This window comes from Dendrobates tinctorius, unplaced genomic scaffold (genome assembly GCF_039654945.1).
Source record: "Dendrobates tinctorius isolate UK_male_01 unplaced genomic scaffold, ASM3965494v1 ptg000116l, whole genome shotgun sequence".
Lineage (NCBI taxonomy): Eukaryota > Metazoa > Chordata > Amphibia > Anura > Dendrobatidae > Dendrobates > Dendrobates tinctorius.
In genome coordinates, this window is record NW_027361784.1 from 28151639 (window position 1) to 28171329 (window position 19691).

General features: G+C 44.7%; 2 protein-coding genes across 3 annotated transcripts in view; one reads left to right on the top strand and one right to left on the bottom strand.

Annotated features, from left to right (window-relative positions):
- Nucleotides 1-3882, bottom strand: part of WASHC5 (WASH complex subunit 5) — a 43796-nt gene extending 39914 nt beyond the window's left edge. The window contains exons 1-2 of the mRNA XM_073590312.1: nt 3732-3882; nt 617-815 (exon numbers count right to left, since the gene is read on the bottom strand). Coding sequence (XP_073446413.1) covers nt 617-802 — 186 coding nt within the window. The 5' untranslated portion in view covers nt 803-815; nt 3732-3882. The remainder of the gene's footprint in view (nt 1-616; nt 816-3731) is intronic.
- Nucleotides 3883-3908: 26 nt separating this feature from the next.
- Nucleotides 3909-19691, top strand: part of NSMCE2 (NSE2 (MMS21) homolog, SMC5-SMC6 complex SUMO ligase) — a 200737-nt gene continuing 184954 nt past the window's right edge. Inside the window, exons 1-2 of one of the 2 annotated variants that reach the window (XM_073590316.1) lie at nt 3909-4047; nt 5881-6032. In XM_073590316.1, coding sequence (XP_073446417.1) covers nt 5894-6032 — 139 coding nt within the window. In that variant the 5' untranslated portion in view covers nt 3909-4047; nt 5881-5893. The remainder of the gene's footprint in view (nt 4048-5880; nt 6033-19691) is intronic. The other variant, XM_073590317.1, reaches the window with a different exon arrangement.

Below are 19691 nucleotides of genomic sequence, written 5' to 3' on the forward strand. Positions count from 1 at the left end.
AATGACCTGAGTATATTTTATTTTATCGAGCCTCAGACACGTCCTAATGAGCCTATGTAAAGGACTGAAAAAGAGATACCGTGAGGCTCCTGACTGCCATAGCAGCAATTGCCACCTTATAGTGCTGACGGGGTGAGCCGTCTTCCTCTGTCTAACCACATAAAATGCCATGGTCAACACTGGCCATAGCAATTAAGGAGTTAAGTGGCAATGAACAGAGTTACCACTGTGTAGAGCTCTTTTGTGACCAGAGGGCGAACCTTAGGCAAGGTCGCCCTCACCTGTGCCCAGTTGCTATAAGTACCAAAGCCTACAGTTTGTTATTGCTGGCTACTAACTGGTACAACTGGCTAAGATCTCCCATCATAGAGAATAATGGTATGTCATTAGCACCCCCTTCTGATTTCTATAGTGTCGCTCCTGGAAAAGCCTGAATGGCGACATAAAACAAAGCAAGTGGTTGGGATAGGTGTAGAATCTGAAAAAAAAAAAAACAACTAGAAAACTGCAGCTCCTTCATTCTCAGGTTGGGAGGTCCTGGCAGCAAGACCCTCTTCCCACCGCTCTGATCAATTAATTCTAGAATTACAGACAATAATATATTCCTTAGGATTACCTTAAAATAGCTGAAATCAAATATGATCTCTCCATATTTTTGCTGGTCTGCCTTATCTTTCAGCCTGAAGACCCCGGGTACAAACTCGGAGAGTCTGAGCAATTCGGCAATGATAGCATTACCCCGGGAGACGATGCGCAGGACTGCCTGACCGCAAAGATTGTTCTCAGCCAGAAAGTCCACCATGTTTGTTCACGTTCTGAAAGATATAAAAAAATAAAATTAAAAGTAAAAAAAACAACAACAATCTTTAAAGGAGCGGTCTAGGATCACTATCATTTTGTCACCAACGGGGATCCAGAGAATGAAGGGACCGCAGCGCTGGAGAACTGCATCCCTTTAGTAATTTTCCCTGCTCAGCGGCCCTCGTACCTCCTACCATCCTCGCCTCCTCTTTTAATTATCCAGCTGGGTGGGGCAGATGTGAAGTCCTGCCAGGCTGACTAATCAAAAGAAGAGTCGCAGACACCGGGAGGTAGGAGACAGATCTCAGTGCTCCTGCCCGACGGCCACAAAGCTATGAAAAAGTGCAAGGCAGAGCTCATGTTCACACTGCTGTCACCATTACAGTCTATTGGCCCTGTCGGAGCAAGCATCTGGACCCCGTCTTGCAGGGGGATTTTGCACATATACCCCGATGGGAACACAGAACGCAATGTGAAAGCTCCTTTAAAGGATGACGAGATCAGATCACAAGGTCTGGGTGTATCCTAGAGATCTGCTATCACTTTACAAGACGTCACCGTCTTTTCAACAAACTTTGCATAAATCAACTGCATGAGCGAATATAAGACACTTTGTCATATGTCTTATTAGAGAAATCTGCTTTTTGCTTTCTACACTCATGAGCCATTTCTTCTTCTTCTGCCTCCTAAACTCAAAAGCTGTCTTGGACAAAAAGAAAAAAAAAAAAAGAAAGATTACCAGCTAACTGAAAGATCAGATTAAAGCTGAATATGGAAGTATAAGGAAGGAAGGGCGAAGATGAGAGAGACACATTCTTCTGTGTTTTACCTTACTCCAGGGCTGGATTCACAGCTACACTTCTCAGTACTACTGTCCTCCATGCTTCTGCTGCTTTTGAAAATGTGCTACACATATAGACAGGAGAGCAGGAATGCCTCATGTCTGTGTGTGCTGTGTATGGGAGACATTAAAGCAGCAAGTGTCCACCCACCAGCTCTGAGACAATTGAAAATTAGAGAATGATGCGGGAGAGAAGGAAAAATGCAGCATACATGTCATATAATGGAGAGAACGAGTGTTATTCCTCATGTACAAACACAATCATGTTCTGCAGCATCTGGGGCACAGAGGTATGGACACACTTCAGCTGCTGAAGAACCATAGATTCCTACAAGTCATATTAGTAGCTGACACAGGAGTAAGGCAGTGTTCACACGTTGCATTTTTGCTGTGTTTGTTAATGCAAATTTTAAGCTGTGTTTTGCAGTAAAAGCCAAGCTACGAGATGTCAGGAATATCCTGCACATATATTGTTTTTTTTTCTTCCTGACTGAATTGGAAAACTGCAGCATGTCACTTCTTTCAGCGTTTTTGCAGTGTTTTTTTCACCCAGAGAAAGCAACGAGAAAGTGCAAAAACTACTTTTTGTTGCAGCTGCTTTGAGAAGGTTTTGCCTGCAGGAAGAAAAGCGCAGCAAAAATGCAACGTGTGAACGGAGCCTAAGAACTTCCTACAAAACTGATCTGGGCCACAGCTTATTGTGCGGGCGGTGTCGGCGCAGTCAGGCGGCCGCATTACTCACAATCCTCGGACTGGTCGGCGGCTCTCCCGACTGATGTCTGACAATACAAGCTGTCGCGCTCAGGTGGGGAGAGCTTTGCGATGCGACACTCACGGCCGTCTGACTGCGCCATAATTGTCAGGTTATGATGAACAAACAATGTACAGCCTTGTCAGTGGGAATCTTTCTGGACGGGGCGGTCAAGATCTGAGAATAATTACATAACACGTATTCCTGCAGTTGGATTCAATTAATAACGCAGCGCGGTTCGGCATTTACAGGACGTTTGTTTTCATGAATCTGCAAAAACCCTAGTCCATGCCCTCATCATCTCTCGCCTTGACTACTGCAACCTCCTGCTCTGTGGCCTCCCCTCAAACACTCTCGCACCCCTCCAATCTATTCTAAACTCTGCTGCCCGACTAATCCACCTGTCCCCCCGCTATTCCCCAGCTTCTCCCCTCTGTCAATCGCTTCACTGGCTCCCAATTGCCCAGAGACTCCATTACAAAACCCTAACCATGACATACAAAGCCATCCACAACCTGTCTCCTCCGTACATCTGTGACCTCGTCTCCCGGTACTTACCTGCACGCAACCTCCGATCCTCACAAGATCTCCTTCTGTACTCCCCTCTTATCTCCTCTTCCCACAATCGCATACAAGATTTCTCCCTCACATCACCCCTACTCTGGAACTCTCTACCACAACATATCAGACTCTCACCTACCATCGAAACCTTCAAAAAGAGCCTGAAGACCTACCTCTTCCGACAAGCCTACAACCTGCAGTAACCACCGATCCACCAAACCGCTGCACGACCAGCTCTACCCTCGCCTACTGTATCCTCACCCATCGCTTGTAGATTGTGAGCCCTCGCGGGCAGGGTCCCCTCTCCTCCTGTACCAGTTATGACTTGTATTGTTTAAGATTATTGTACTTGTTTTTATGTATACCCCTCCTTACCTGTAAAGCGCCATGGAATAAATGGCAATAACAATAAATAATAATAATAATGTGGCCTGAAGACATATAGACAAAAAGTGACAAACTCTCACATTGGATGGTCAGCGTTAGCTCACTGACGGCCCCTCAGTTAGCTCATTCTGCAGCCAGCAATAGGCAGTGCAGCTGGGAGGCTACAGAAGGGGCAACAGTGAAAGCTAAAGGCAAAAGTGAGTTTTAGCCCCAATTGCAGAAACGCAAAGGTGGAAAACCCCCTTAACTAAACCTCAGGATGAGCATTATGATGTTCTGCAGCAGCTGGGGCGCTAAACTATCCTGGAGGGTCAGGAAATAAGAGGTGACGCTGATGAGGAAGAGCAACTCTCAGCCCCTGGTGCACACTACAACTCCCAGCATGCTCACACAGTCTCCCAGCAGCCAGTGCATGCCGCGGGCACGTCCCCCGTCCTTCCTCCGCACCAGCCCCTCTCCCGGCCTCTCTCCGCCGAGCGCCGCTCTCACAGCAGACCCCTCATTCCAGAGCGAAGACGGAAACCACTGACAGCAGTCCCCGTCACGTGACCTGCCTCCCGTCTGTCAGGTGACTGCGGCGCTCACTGGTGACGTCACGTCCCGCGCCATACCCATAGCAACAACCAGCCTTGTGCAGGGGGCGTGGCCTGAAGGCAAGGAAAAGCAGCGCGCGAGGGCGAAGTGTTGTCAAAACAGGCACAGGCAGGTATAAGAGAACTACAAGTCTCAGCAGTTTCACCAGGATTATCACCCAACTTTCCTTTCTGCCAAGTTATGTCAGCATTGTCTGATAGTAGAGAGCTGTGTGCTTACTGTGAGAGATGGGAGAACTGGTGTGATTACTGGGGGGAGATGGGAGAACTGGTGTGATTACTGGGGGGAGATGGGAGAGCTGGTGTGATTACTGGGGGAGATGGGAGAACTGGTGTGATTACTGGGGGAGATGGGAGCACTGGTGTGATTACTGGGGGGAGATGGGAGAACTGGTGTGATTACTGGGGGGAGATGGGAGAACTGGTGTGATTACTGGGGGAGATGGGAGCACTGGTGTGATTACTGGGGGGAGATGGGAGAGCTGGTGTGATTACTGGGGGGAGATGGGAGAGCTGGTGTGATTACTGGGGGAGATGGGAGCACTGGTGTGATTACTGGGGGAGATGGGAGAACTGGTGTGATTACTGGGGGAGATGGGAGCACTGGTGTGATTACTGGGGGGAGATGGGAGAGCTGGTGTGATTACTGGGGGAGATGGGAGCACTGGTGTGATTACTGGGGGAGATGGGAGAGCTGGTGTGATTACTGGGGGGAGATGGGAGAACTGGTGTGATTACTGGGGGGAGATGGGAGAACTGGTGTGATTACTGGGGGGAGATGGGAGAGCTGGTGTGATTACTGGGGGGAGATGGGAGAGCTGGTGTGATTACTGGGGGGGAGATGGGAGCGCTGGTGTGATTACTGGGGGGAGATGGGAGAACTGGTGTGATTGCTGGGGGGAGATGGGAGAGCTGGTGTGATTACTGGGGGAGATGGGAGAACTGGTGTGATTACTGGGGGAGATGGGAGCACTGGTGTGATTACTGGGGGGAGATGGGAGAACTGGTGTGATTACTGGGGGAGATGGGAGAACTGGTGTGATTACTGGGGGAGATGGGAGCACTGGTGTGATTACTGGGGGGAGATGGGAGAGCTGGTGTGATTACTGGGGGGAGATGGGAGAGCTGGTGTGATTACTGGGGGGAGATGGGAGAACTGGTGTGATTACTGGGGGGAGATGGGAGAATTGGTGTGATTACTGGGGGGAGATGGGAGAACTGGTGTGATTACTGGAGGAGATGGGAGAACTGGTGTGATTACTGGGGGGAGATGGGAGAACTGGTGTGATCACTGGGGGGAGATGAGAGAACTGGTGTGATTACTGGTGGAGATGGGAGAACTGGGGGGAGATGGGAGAACTGGGGGGAGATGGGAGAACTGGTGTGATTACTGAGGGGAGATGGGAGAACTGGTGTGATTACTGGGGGGAGATGGGAGAACTGGTGTGATTACTGGGGGGAGATGGGAGAGCTGGTGTGATTACTGGGGGGAGATGGGAGAACTGGGGGGAGATGGGAGAACTGGGGGGAGATGGGAGAACTGGTGTGATTACTGGGGGGAGATGGGAGAACTGGTGTGATTACTGGAGGAGATGGGAGCGCTGGTGTGATTACGGGAGCGCTGGAAAGAGAAGTGACTCTTTAAATACTGGCATTTGTAAGATGTCCCTTTGCCTTTCGGTCAGTGGGCACAGAGCAGGGGCACAGAAGGCATAGATTGACTTCAGCTTTCCTATAGATTGCTGTACATTGCTGTCGGCTCTGATTAGTCCCTTCCGGATCATCACTAGGTGCAGATGTGCTGTGTTTTCCATGCATCTTGCTATGTCCTAGTGACAAGTGGGCGGTGCCTGTGTGTGATATGATTTCCATTTCTTGCTTTTCTCATTGGCTGATTCTGGTTTCTATATTCAATCTGGTCTTATCCGCTATGTATCGTTTATTAGGTGACCCACAGACATGGCCGCCCACGGGGCATCACTGATCTCCACCTCCGCCGTAGAGAACACTCTGTCATCCCTGAAGAACTGCCAGGCTTATATCGACACAGGAATGGACATCGCCTCAGGAGTCGCCCTCGATCTCCTACAGACCGGATGTAAGTTATACTTCTGATATTTTACCTTTCTTAGCACATGGGGTAGTTTATTAGTATCCAGATGTCATCACTGGGGCCCTGCCGACAAGACGGGGGCTGCACTGGAGGCAAACGCAAAGGCTAATGGATCAAAAGGTTCAATCCTCCTGGGCTCCAGAGCCACCAACTCACTGAGTGCTATATAGGAGTTTTATGTTTGGTCCTGGTCCCTATACACAGCGGCTCATCTAACTGATAAGAGCATTAATGGCCGCACAGAGGTCACGGGGAGTGAACCGCAACCTTCTTTGGTGGGCTTATCATAAAGAGGATATCTGTTCTATTACATAGGGGCAGTATTATAGTACTTATATTCTTGTACATAGGAGCAGTATTATAGTAGTTATATTCTTGTACATAGGAGCAGTATTATAGTACTTATATTCTTGTACATAGGAGCAGTATTATAGTAGTTATATTCTTGTACATAGGGGCAGTATTATAGTACTTATATTCTTGTACATAGGAGCAGTATTATAGTAGTTATATTCTTGTACATAGGGGGCAGTATTATAGTAGTTTTATTCCTGTACATAGGGGGCAGTATTATAGTAGTTATATTCTTATTCATAGGAGCAGTATTATAGTAGTTATATTCTTGTACATAGGAGCAGTATTATAGTAGTTATATTCTTGTGTATAGGGGCAGTATTATAGTAGTTATATTCTTGTACATAGGAGCAGTATTATAGTAGTTATATTCTTGTACATAGGGGCAGTATTATAGTAGTTATATTCTTGTACATAGGGGCAGTATTATAGTAGTTATATTCTTGTACATAGGAGCAGTATTATAGTAGTTATATTCTTGTGTATAGGGGCAGTATTATAGTAGTTATATTCTTGTACATAGGGAGCAATATTATAGTAATATTCTTGTACATAGGGAGCAGTATTATAGTAGTAGTTATATTCTTGTACATAGGAGCAGTATTATAGTAGTTATATTCCTGTACATAGGAGCAGTATTATAGTAGTAGTTATATTCTTGTACATAGGAGCAGTATTATAGTAGTTATATTCTTGTACATAGGGGGCAGTATTATAGTAGTTATATTCTTGTACATAGGGGGAAGTATTATAGTAGTTATATTCTTGTACATAGGAGCAGTATTATAGTAGTTATACTCTTGTACATAGGGGGCAGTATTATAGTAGTTTTATTCCTGTACATAGGAGCAGTATTATAGTAGTTATATTCTTATTCATAGGAGCAGTATTATAGTAGTTATATTCTTGTACATAGGAGCAGTATTATAGTAGTTATATTCTTGTGTATAGGGGCAGTATTATAGTAGTTATATTCTTGTACATGGGGCAGTATTATAGTAGTTATATTCTTGTACATAGGGAGCAGTATTATTGTAGTTATATTCCTGTACATAGGAGCAGTATTATAGTAGTTATATTCTTGTACATAGGGAGCAGTATTATAGTAGTTATATTCTTGTACAATGGGGGCAGTATTATAGTAGTTATATTCTTGTACATAGGGGCAGTATTATAGTAGTTATATTCTTGTACATAGGAGCAGTATTATAGTAGTTATATTCTTGTACATAGGAGCAGTATTATAGTAGTTATATTCCTGTGTATAGGGGCAGTATTATAGTAGTTATATTCTTGTACATAGGGGGCAGTATTATAGTAGTTATATTCTTGTACATAGGGGGCAGTATTATAGTAGTTTTATTCCTGTACATAGGAGCAGTATTATAGTAGTTATATTCTTATTCATAGGAGCAGGATTATAGTTGTTATATTCTTGTACATAGGAGCAGTATTATAGTAGTTATATTCTTGTGTATAGGGGCAGTATTATAGTAGTTATATTCTTGTACATAGGAGCAGTATTATAGTAGTTATATTCTTGTACATAGGGGCAGTATTATAGTAGTTATATTCTTGTACATAGGGGCAGTATTATAGTAGTTATATTCTTGTACATAGGAGCAGTATTATAGTAGTTATATTCTTGTGTATAGGGGCAGTATTATAGTAGTTATATTCTTGTACATAGGGAGCAATATTATAGTAATATTCTTGTACATAGGGAGCAGTATTATAGTAGTAGTTATATTCTTGTACATAGGAGCAGTATTATAGTAGTTATATTCCTGTACATAGGAGCAGTATTATAGTAGTAGTTATATTCTTGTACATAGGAGCAGTATTATAGTAGTTATATTCTTGTACATAGGGGGCAGTATTATAGTAGTTATATTCTTGTACATAGGGGGAAGTATTATAGTAGTTATATTCTTGTACATAGGAGCAGTATTATAGTAGTTATATTCTTGTACATAGGGGGCAGTATTATAGTAGTTTTATTCCTGTACATAGGAGCAGTATTATAGTAGTTATATTCTTATTCATAGGAGCAGTATTCTAGTAGTTATATTCTTGTACATAGGAGCAGTATTATAGTAGTTATATTCTTGTGTATAGGGGCAGTATTATAGTAGTTATATTCTTGTACATGGGGCAGTATTATAGTAGTTATATTCTTGTACATAGGGAGCAGTATTATAGTAGTTATATTCTTGTACATAGGGAGCAGTATTATTGTAGTTATATTCCTGTACATAGGAGCAGTATTATAGTAGTTATAGCCTTGTACATAGGAGCAGTATTATAGTAGTTATATTCTTGTACAATGGGGGCAGTATTATAGTAGTTATATTCTTGTACATATGGAGCAGTATTATTGTAGTTATATTCCTGTACATAGGAGCAGTATTATAGAGTTATAGTCTTGTACATAGGAGCAGTATTATAGTAGTTATATTGTACATAGGGAGCAGTATTATAGTAGTTATATTCTTGTACAATGGGGGCAGTATTATAGTAGTTATATTTTTGTACATAGGAACAGTATTACAGTAGTTATATTCTTGTACATAGGAGCAGTATTATAGTAATTATATTCTTGTACATAGGAGCAATATTTTAGTAGTTATATTCTTGTACATAGGGGCAGTATTATAGTAGTTATATTCTTGTACATAGGGAGCAGTATTATAGTAGTTATATTCTTGTACATAGGAGCATTATTATAGTAGTTATATTCTTGTACATAGGGAGCAGTATTATAGTAGTTATATTCTTGTACAATGGGGGCAGTATTATAGTAGTTATATTTTTGTACATAGGGGGCAGTATTATAGTAGTTATATTCTTGTACATAGGGGGCAGTATTATAGTAGTTATATTCTTGTACATAGGAGCAGTATTATAGTAGTTATATTCTTGTACATAGGAGCAGTATTATAGTAGTTATATTCTTGTACATAGGAGCAGTATTATAGTAGTTATATTCTTGTACATAGGGGGCAGTATTATAGTAGTTATCTTCTTGTACAATGGGGGCAGTATTATAGTAGTTATATTTTTGTACATAGGAACAGTATTATAGTAGTTATATTCTTGTACATAGGAGCAGTATTATAGTAGTTATATTCTTGTACATAGGAGCAGTATTATAGTAGTTATATTCTTGTACACAGGGGCAGTATTATAGTAGTTATATTCTTGTACATAGGGAGCAGTATTATTGTAGTTATATTCTTGTACATAGGGAGCAGTATTATAGTAGTTATATTCTTGTACATAGGGGGCAGTATTATAGTAGTTATATTCTTGTACATAGGGGGCAGTATTATAGTAGTTATATTCTTGTACATAGGAGCAGTATTATAGTAGTTATATTCTTGTACATAGGAGCAGTATTATAGTAGTTATATTCTTGTACATAGGAGCAGTATTATAGTAGTTAAATTCTTGTACATAGTGGCAGTATTATAGTAGTTATATTCTTGTACATAGGGAGCAGTATTATAGTAGTTATATTCTTGTACATAGGAGCAATATTTTAGTAGTTATAGTCTTGTACATAGGAGCAGTTAAATAGTAGTTATATTCTTGTACATAGGGGCAGTATTTTTTGCTATTGATCTTGCACACACTTCCTTGAAACTTTCCAGATTGCTGGCATTACTGTTCTTGCAGCATTGCATTGTGCCCAGGTTGGTATAGCGGTACGGCCATGCTGCTGGTCACCAGAGGTGTGGTGTGTCTAGGATGGTGGTGGTTGGGGAGTGAAGCTGCTGAAGAAACAACTTGGGAGAACAATGCTTAAAAATGTAAGGAAGAACCTGCTGCGTGAGACCATGGAGTGCAGCAATCGGGGGACACATCTATCCATTTTTTTCACTGATCCATTAATATGTTTAGGAGAGTTTGACAGATGACAATGATCTGAGACAGACAAGGCTGGGTTTTTTTTTTCTCCTTCGTCTCATTGGGGGACACAGGTACTGTGGGTGTATGCTACCGCCACCTGGAGGCTGACACTAAGTAAGCAACACAAGGTTAGCTCCCTCGCCCTGATTGCGGGCGGAAACCAGTTTTATGCTTAGTGTCCTTTGGAGGCACACATGTCTGGTTTTCTCCAGACTTCTTTTTTTTTTCCTATGAAGATAAAACAGGGGTGACGGACCCTATTGAAAGGGTCCGATCTCCCCAAACCATCAACGGGCGAGCACGTGTGAGTATCGTCTCCACGTATCCTTTCCCACACCGTGGGACATATCTGGGCCATTTTCCCCAGACTTGTTTTTTTTTTTCTCTCTTTTGCTACGAAGATAAGACAGGGGCAACGGATCCTATTGAAAGGGTCCGATTTCCCCAAACCATCAACGGGCGAGCACGTGCGAGTATCCCTTCACGTATCCTCTCCCGCGACGTGGGACATGAGGCCGGACTTAGCCCTGACCACCCCTAGGTATGGAAGCCATGGGCTGTACAGAGGCACAAGACAGTCCGAGCGGCCCCCACTGCTTCACCAACGCTAGACGGCGGTGCTGCAAGGCAGCGGATGGTCCCTCTCCTCAGCCCTAGAAGGAGGACGGAGCTAGGGTGCCTGCACCGTCCTGGATATCACCCCCCTTCCCTCTACCTGATCGGAGAAGTCGTCAGCGTCTAGAGGGCATGGATGGGATAGCCTGGCAGGGCCCTGCAGCAGCGTTCAGAGGGCTGGAGCCCTTAGCTTCATGCGTCAGCTAGGCAGGACTGAAGGTTAGGCCCCCTCCCCTTCCCCCTGGCGGCGTCGCCGTGCCCGACGCCGGGTCCGACGCCGGCTCCGGCCGTGGTATACGGCGGCCTGCCCGCCCGCCGCCACCCTTTGGCGGGTGGACACTAAAAATCCTGCCCGCGGCTTCGGCCGGTGGTAGGCCGCGGCTGGAAGTCCCGCCCTTCCTGCGCGACGTCACTTCTGGCGGCCCGCCCTCCGGAGCCTGGGCGGGCGCCGGATAAATTGAGCCCCCGGCTTCGCGTCAGGGTAGGCCGCAACCGGGAAAGGACGGTCGGCCCGCCCACAGCAGGAGGGAGCACATCGGTGAGGAGAAACAGCACGTGTGGGGGACACAGGACCGGGTGAGTGCGGTCCCGACAGCAGGAGGCCACACTACGAACAATCGAGGGGTGCTCTTCCCCCTCCCACACATCCCCTAGCAGAGCAGTATTGAGACTGGCAGATACAATATGGCTGGGAAGGGGAAGACGCACACGTTCCTATACTCTGCATACATCTCCTGTCGGGCCTCGTTTCCGCGGGCGCAGAGCAATAAACTTTGCGAAGCATGTGACTCCGAACGCGCCCAGGAGCCCTCCCCTGTGACCGAGCCTAGTGATCCAAATCCTCCGGAATGGGCCCTATCACTATCGCAGTCTATGGCAGCGCTTACGAAGGCGATTGAGTCTCTTCACGCTCCAGATAGGAGCAAGGATAGTGGCTCGCTTATCTGGTAGAGGTCCTCCACCTCACGAGCCTCTGGCCTGCAGGGGCCGCTCTCACTCCAGGCAGACGCTAAGGAAACGAACCCACATGGCGTCTCCTGGCCCATCCAGTGCCTCGGCATCCGTGAGTTCGGTATCACGCTCTCCTTCACCAGTAGTCGGGAGCGGGCAGAGTTCAGATTATGACTCAAACGAGCCACTAGACCTAGATGCCCCGGGGTGTCGAGAAACAGTTGACAGCCTCATCGAAGCGGTTAATCAGACTCTGGGGGTTGAGGATGACGTCACCTTGGCTTCAGGCCATAAGGTATCCTTTAAACAGGCTAAGCGACCGCATAGAGTGTTTGGCACTCACCCAGAGTTTGAGGACATAGTGCAGCATCACAGGGAATGGCTGGATAGGCGTTTCTCGGGCCAGAAGACGATAGAGGCAAGATATCCATTTGCCCCGGAGCTTTGTAAGAAATGGACGGAATCCCCAGTGGTGGATCCACGAGTTACACGCTTGGCCTCGAAAACCTTGTTGTCTGTACCTAGTGGTTCTTCTATTAAAGGGGTTGTCCGGGCTTTTCACATAATCTCAGTACATATCTGGGCTGCAGAATTATGACAATAAGTAATTTACTTTCTGTCGCTAGTTTGCAGGGTTTTCTAGATATTCTGAAGAGAACGTCCAAGGGGGGGTGTGATATGGCATTGAAATGAGAACTAGTCGTAACCTCCTACTCTACTCCTAACATGCCCTCTATAGCAACAACCCCACCCTCCATAGCTACAGGCCCTCCCCATCCACATGAAGAAGCCCTCATCACACAGTAATGAATCCTTCCCCTCCAGCAGCCTCACTGCAGAGAGCAGAGAGCTACTCCTCCCCAGACACATGCTGAACAGTTATCTATGGAAAGTGAAACTAGTGATGAGGAGGGAAAATCGTCCTGTATTCTGAGCCACTCCATGATTACAATACATAACTCATCAGTAATTCCTTCCCTCACTGTCCCAGGCTGCTGGCAGCAGTGAGAACAGACTGTGTGATGGCCAGTGATGGGGGTCTGCAGCTTCTAATCTGCACAGGGGATGGCAGTCACTGATGTAATCTGTTCTGTGACAAAGCCTCTGCTGTGTGAATGAGACAGCTTCGGCACCAGGCTTCGACGGAACAGGTGTGCAAGGCAGCAACCTGGTCCAGCCTGCACACGTTCACTAAATATTACATTGTCCATACTCAGGCTTCGTCAGATGCGAGCCTAGGTAGAAGGATTCTCCAATCAGCGGTAGCGCACCTTTAGACATGAGGTGCATGTAGCTTGGATTGGTGAGTCAACTTCCACCCAAGGACTTCTTTAGGACGTCCCACAGTATCTGTGTCCCCCAATGAGGCGAAGGAGAAACATGGATTTTTGTGATAACTCACCGTAAAATTCTTTTCTCCGAGACACTCATTGGGGGACACAGCACCCACGCTGTTAGCCAGTTTGGCTCTTGTTTATTTAATTAAGGTGCATTTTTGTTGATGCCAGGGTGGTTCTTTTCCAGACATATTGTTATCTGCATTAAGGCTGTTTTTTGTTATTCTCCTACTGCTTTTGCACTAAACTGGTTTACGCCCGCAATCAGGGCGAGGGTGTATACGGCAGAGGAGGAGCTAACCTTGTGTTGTTTACTTAGTGTCAGCCTCCAGGTGGCGGTAGCATACACCCACAGTACCTGTGTCCCCCAATGAGCGTCTCAGAGAATAGGATTTTACGGTGAGTTCTCACAAAAATCCATGTTTTTTTCATACATGTGTATGTGAAGAACCACATAGACGAATCCGGGTGTAATGCTACGTGTGACCGCAGAGATCTGAGATGTATATGAATAATGTCTGGTTTAAGTTTTCACATTTTGCCCCTGAGTATTTTCTTGTAGCTGCTTGTTTTTATGGTTACTGAACATTTTGCTCATTTTTCATTTTTATAAGTGGCTGAAGTTTCTCTGTCGCCTCAATATTCCCAGCGCTGCCCCTTATTTCTCCAGACTTCTGCCCTTCGCCCCGGCTCCTGGAGTTTGGCCTCTGGGCAGATCCTGACTGATGGCCGCATGTTCTCCTCATCAGCGCTCACCAGTTCTGGGTCTTTATCTGTCGCTTTTCGAGGTTCACAATATCCTTGTCTTATTCACTGAGCCACTTAGTTATCACTTGTGACCCGGTCTCCATCCTGCTGGGAAAAGCCTCGTCATCTCCTCATTGCTTCGGGATGATGGGAGAAGTTTTTCATGGAGGGTGATTAGATCTTGTTCTTTATTCCTGCCTGTGTTCTTAGGAAAGATTGCGAGTGATCCCCCTCTATGGATGAGAAGCCTCCCGCTCATGAGAGCTCTCAGGAGACACCTGCTGGCAGACACTGGACTTCCAAAGCCCCCTGCAGACTGTTTGGAGGGTCTTGAAGAATGATTGTCCTGAAAAGATGAGGAGCCAGGAGTCCTCTGCCTGCCCACTGTGAATCCCCCTGAGACCACCCATGTGGGGGCTTCTCACTACCTTCACATATCCCTGATGAATAATGTATAAGGTGTGAGGACATTTCCTTTTATACTTATTTTTTGTTTATTATTCCATATATCATCTTGTAGTAGAAGTGAAGCTGCAGTTTGGCGCCGTCCCTGCAGTTACCCCTCCAATGTATTAACAAAGAAAAACCGAAATATCACATGGTCATAAGTATTCAGACCCTTTGCTCAGACACTCATATTTAAGTCACATGCTGTCTATTTCCTTGTGATCCTCCTTGAGATGGTTCTGTTCTTCACTGGAGTCCAGCTGTGTTTAATTAAACTGATAGGACTTGATTTGTAAAGGTGCACACCTGTCTGTACAAGACCTCACAGCTCACAGTGCATGTCAGACCAAATAAGAATCATTAGGTCAAAGGAACTGGCCAAGGAGCTCAGAGACAGAATTGTGGCAAGGCACAGATCTGGCCAAGGTTACAAAAGAATTTCTGCAGTACTCAAGGTTCCTAAGAGCACAGTGGCCTCCATAATCCATAAATGGAAGAAGTTTGGGACCACCAGAAGTCTCCCTAGACCTGGCCGTCCGGCCAAACTGAGCAATCGTGGGAGAAGAGCCTTGGTGAGAGAGGTAAAGAAGAACCCCAAGATTACTGTGGCTGAGCTCCACAGATGCAGTAGGGAGATGGGAGAAAGTTCCACAAAGTCAACTATCACTAAAGCTCTCCACCAGTCAGGCCTTTATGGCAGAGTGGCCTGACAGAAGCCTCTCCTCAGTTTCAGAGATATGAAAGCCCCCACCCACAGAGTTTGCTAAAAAAAAAAAAAAACACATGAAGGACTCCCAGACTATGAGAAATAAGATTCTCTGGACTGATGAGACAAAGATAGAATTATCACCAAAAAGTTCTAAGAAGTATGTGTGGAGAAAACCAGGCACTACTCATGTCCTGCGCAATACAATCCCAACAGTGAAACATGGTGGTGGCAGCATCAGGCTATGGGGGTGTTTTTCAGCTGCAGGGACAGGACGACTGGTTGCCATTGAAGGAAACATGAATGCGGCCAAGTACAGAGAGATCGTGGATGAAAACCTCTTCCAGAGTGCTCTGAACCTCAGACTTGGCGGAAGGTTCACCTTCCAACAAGACAATGACCCTAAGCACATAGCTAAAATAACAAAGGAATGGCTTCAGAACAACTCTGTGACCATTCTTGACTGGCCCAGCCAGAGCCCTGACCTAAACTCAATTGAGCATCTCTGGAGAGACCTGAAAATGGCTGTCCACCAATTCTCACCATCCACCTGACGGAACTGGAGAGGATCTGCAAGGAAGAATGGCAGAGGATCCCCAAATCCAGGGGTGAAAAACGTGTTGCATCATTCCCAAAAAGACTCATGGCTGTACTAGCTCAAAAGGGGGCTTCTACTCAATACTGAGCAAAGGGTCTGAATACTTAAGACCATGTGAGATTTCAGTTTTTCTTTTTTAATAAATTTACAAAAATGTCTACATTTCTGTTTTTTGTTTTTTTTTCTGTCAAGATGGGGTGCAGAGTGTACAGTAATGAGAAAAAATGAACTTTTTTGAATTTACCAAATGACTGCAATGAAACAAAGAGTGAAAAACGTATAGGGGTCTGAATACTTTCCATACCCACTGTAAATACGCTCGAAAATGATGCACGACATAGCACACTGACTGTCAGCACCATTATAGTCTGTGGACCCATTTCTTAACTACGCAAACCTTAACGCGCATTTTGCCATGAGATTTGGGAGGGATGTCGAAATATATATATCTACTAGAAAACAGAAATTATCTGCACCATAAAATGTTTCCGCTCCCGTAGTAGTGTGATGTGCAATCATGCGGTAATATTACAGCCATGTGAGTGGATAAGCAGCATTCAAATCTGGACTCTCATTTGCTCAACCAGTGTAGTCATGCATTGATATCTTGTGTAGAAGAAAGAGAGGTGGCCCTCACCGGTCTCAGAAGTCCAGACTTTATTGGCGGCAATTAAAACATGCTGGCATGGGAACAGGAGTCTGTGAGCGACCACGGCCGTTTCACACTATTGCGCTTCTACGGGTCAACAGGTCAGAGGAAATGACAGAGACAGAAGTACCCGGACTCAGGTAAACCCCCTCCCCACATATAACCCCCAACATGATACGACAAAACTCACAAATAATATGCAAAGTGTATCATTAAAAAGAAAAGGAACAACTTTCTCTTTTAGAAAACAAACCATAGTTGGAAAAAACAAATTTACAGGAAGATAGAGATATCAGGTCTGTCATTGAAGCCAGTGGATTTCATTTGCACCTGTTTGCATAATCCATCTGGCTTCTTTTCTGAGGAGTAGCTTATGCAAATCTCCCACTTGCGGAGGTAAGACAATTTTCACTACACTTGCAAACGACAAAACCTTTTGAGATCTCCCCCATGACAATCTCTGACATTGTCAATCAGGTGGAGGACCCCTTTACCCTCCAGCATGTTTTAATTTCCATCAATAAAATCTGGACTTCTGAGACCGGTGAGTGCCACCTCTCTTTCTTCTACACGATATACACAGTACAGACCAAAAGTTTGGACACACCTTCTCATTCAAAGAGTTTTCTTTATTTTCATGACTATGAAAATTGTAGATTCACTCTGAAGGCATCAAAACTATGAATTACCACATGTGGAATTATATAACAAAAAAGTGTGAAACAACTGAAAATATGTCTTATATTTTAGGTTCTTCAAAGTAGCCACCTTTTGCTTTGATTACTGATTTGCACACTCTTGGCATTCTCTTGATGAGCTTCAAGAGGTAGTCACCGGAAATGGTCTTCCAACAGTCTTGAAGGAGTTCCCAGAGAGGCTTAGCACTTGTTGGCCCTTTTGCCTTCACTCTGCGGTCCAGCTCACCCCAAACCATCTCGATTGGGTTCAGGTCTGGAGACTGTGGAGGCCAGGTCATCTGGCGTAGCACCCCATCACTCTCCCTCTTGGTCAAATAGCCCTTACACAGCCTGGAGGTGTGTTTGGGGTCATTGTACTGTTGTAAAATAAATGATGGTCCAACTAAACACAAACCGGATGGAATAGCATGCCGCTGCAAGATGCTGTGGTAGCCATGCTGGTTCAGTATGCCTTCAATTTAGAATAAATCCCCAACAGTGTCACCAGCAAAGCACCCCCACACCATCACACCTCCTCCTCCATGCTTCACGGTGGGAACCAGGCATGTAGAGTCCATCCGTTCACCTTTTCTGCGTCGCACAAAGACACGGTGGTTGGAACCAAAGATCTCAAATTTGGACTCATCAGACCAAAGCACAGATTTCCACTGGTCTAATGTCCATTCCTTGTGTTTTTTTATCCCAAACAAGTCTCTTCTGCTTGTTGCCTGTCCTTAGCAGTGGTTTCCTAGCAGCTATTTTACCATGAAGGCCTGCTGCACAAAGTCTCCTCTTAACAGTTGTTGTAGAGATGTGTCTGCTGCTAGAACTCTGTGTGGCATTGACCTGGTCTCTAATCTGAGCTGCCGTTAACCTGCGATTTCTGAGGCTGGTGACTCGGATGAACTTATCCTCTGCAGCAGAGGTGACTCTTGGTCTTCCTTTCCTGGGGCGGTCCTCATGTGAGCCAGTTTCTTTGTAGCGCTTGATGGTTTTTGCTCTGCACTTGGGGACACTTTCAAAGTTTTCCCAATTTTTCGGACTGACTGACCTTCATATCTAATGATGGCCAAACGTTTTTCTTTACTTAGCTGCTTTTTTCTTGCCATAATACAAATTCTAACAGTCTATTCAGTAGGACTATCAGCTGTGTATCCACCAGACTTCTGCACAACACAACTGATGGTCCCAACCCCATTTATAAGGCAAGAAATCCCACTTATTAAACCTGACAGGGCACACCTGTGAAGTGAAAACCATTTCCGGTGACTACCTCTTGAAGCTCATCAAGAGAATGCCAAGAGTGTGCAAAGCAGAAATCAAAGCAAAAGGTGGCTACTTTAAATAACCTAGAATATAAGACATACAGTATTTTCAGTAGTTTCACACTTTTTTGTTAGTTATATTATTCCAAATGTGGCAATTCATAGTTTTGATGCCTTCAGAGTGAATCTACAATTTTCATAGTCATGAAAATAAAGAAAACTCATTGAATGAGAAGGTGTGTCCAAACTTTTGGTCTGTGCTATATATATATCATTTTATATCCTATATTATTATATGTAGATATATATTATTGTATAAAATATACAGTTATTTAATTGCTATTAGTTTACATTTATATGATTGATTGCTTTTAATCTTTTATGTTACATTATGCCTACAGTTCAAGAGAGCTGCTTCATATGCCACCTAGTGGTGGAATGAGGGAATTACTGGATGATTTTTTTTTTTACAGTTCAATCAACCATTAATGCACATTATCTTGTCAGAGTAATATGACAATGACTGCACCAGCAGAATTGTGAGTGAAGCTCTGGGGTATAATACAGGATGTAACTCAGGATCAGTACAGGATCAGCAATGTAATGTATGTACACAGTGACTGCACCAGCAGAATAGTGAGTGCAGCTCTGGAGTATAATACAGGATGTTACCCAGGATCAGTAATGTAATGTATGTACACAGTGACTGCACCAGCAGAATAGTGAGTGCAGCTCTGGAGTATAATACAGGATGTTACCCAGGATCAGTAATGTAATGTATGTACACAGTGACTGCACCAGCAGAATAGTGAGTGCAGCTCTGGAGTATAATACAGGATGTTACCCAGGATCAGTAATGTAATGTATGTACACAGTGACTGCACCAGCAGAATAATGAGTGCAGCTCTGGGGTATAATACAGGATGTAACTCAGGATCAGTAATGTATGTACACAGTGACTGCCCAGCAGAATAGTGAGCGCAGCTCTGGGGAATAATACAGGATGTAACTCAGGATCAGTAATGTAATGTATGTACACAGTGACTGCACCAGCAGAATAGTGAGTGCAGCTCTGGGGTATAATACAGGATGTAACTCAGGATCAGTAATGTATGTACACAGTGACTGCACCAGCAGAATAGTGAAGAGATGAAGAAACCAAAGAAAAATGCTTGCCTACAGTGAGACATGGTGGTGGCAGTGTCTTGTGTGGGGCTGCATGAGGTGCTGGTGTCGGGGGCTACAGGTCATTTATGGTATCATGAATTCACAGATGTTCTGCTCTATGGTGAAAGAGAAGATGCCATCTGTTTTTGTCCAATTAGTAGACGTGCACGTTTCCAAATGATCCAAAAGACACATCTGTTCCATTTCTGAAGAAGAACA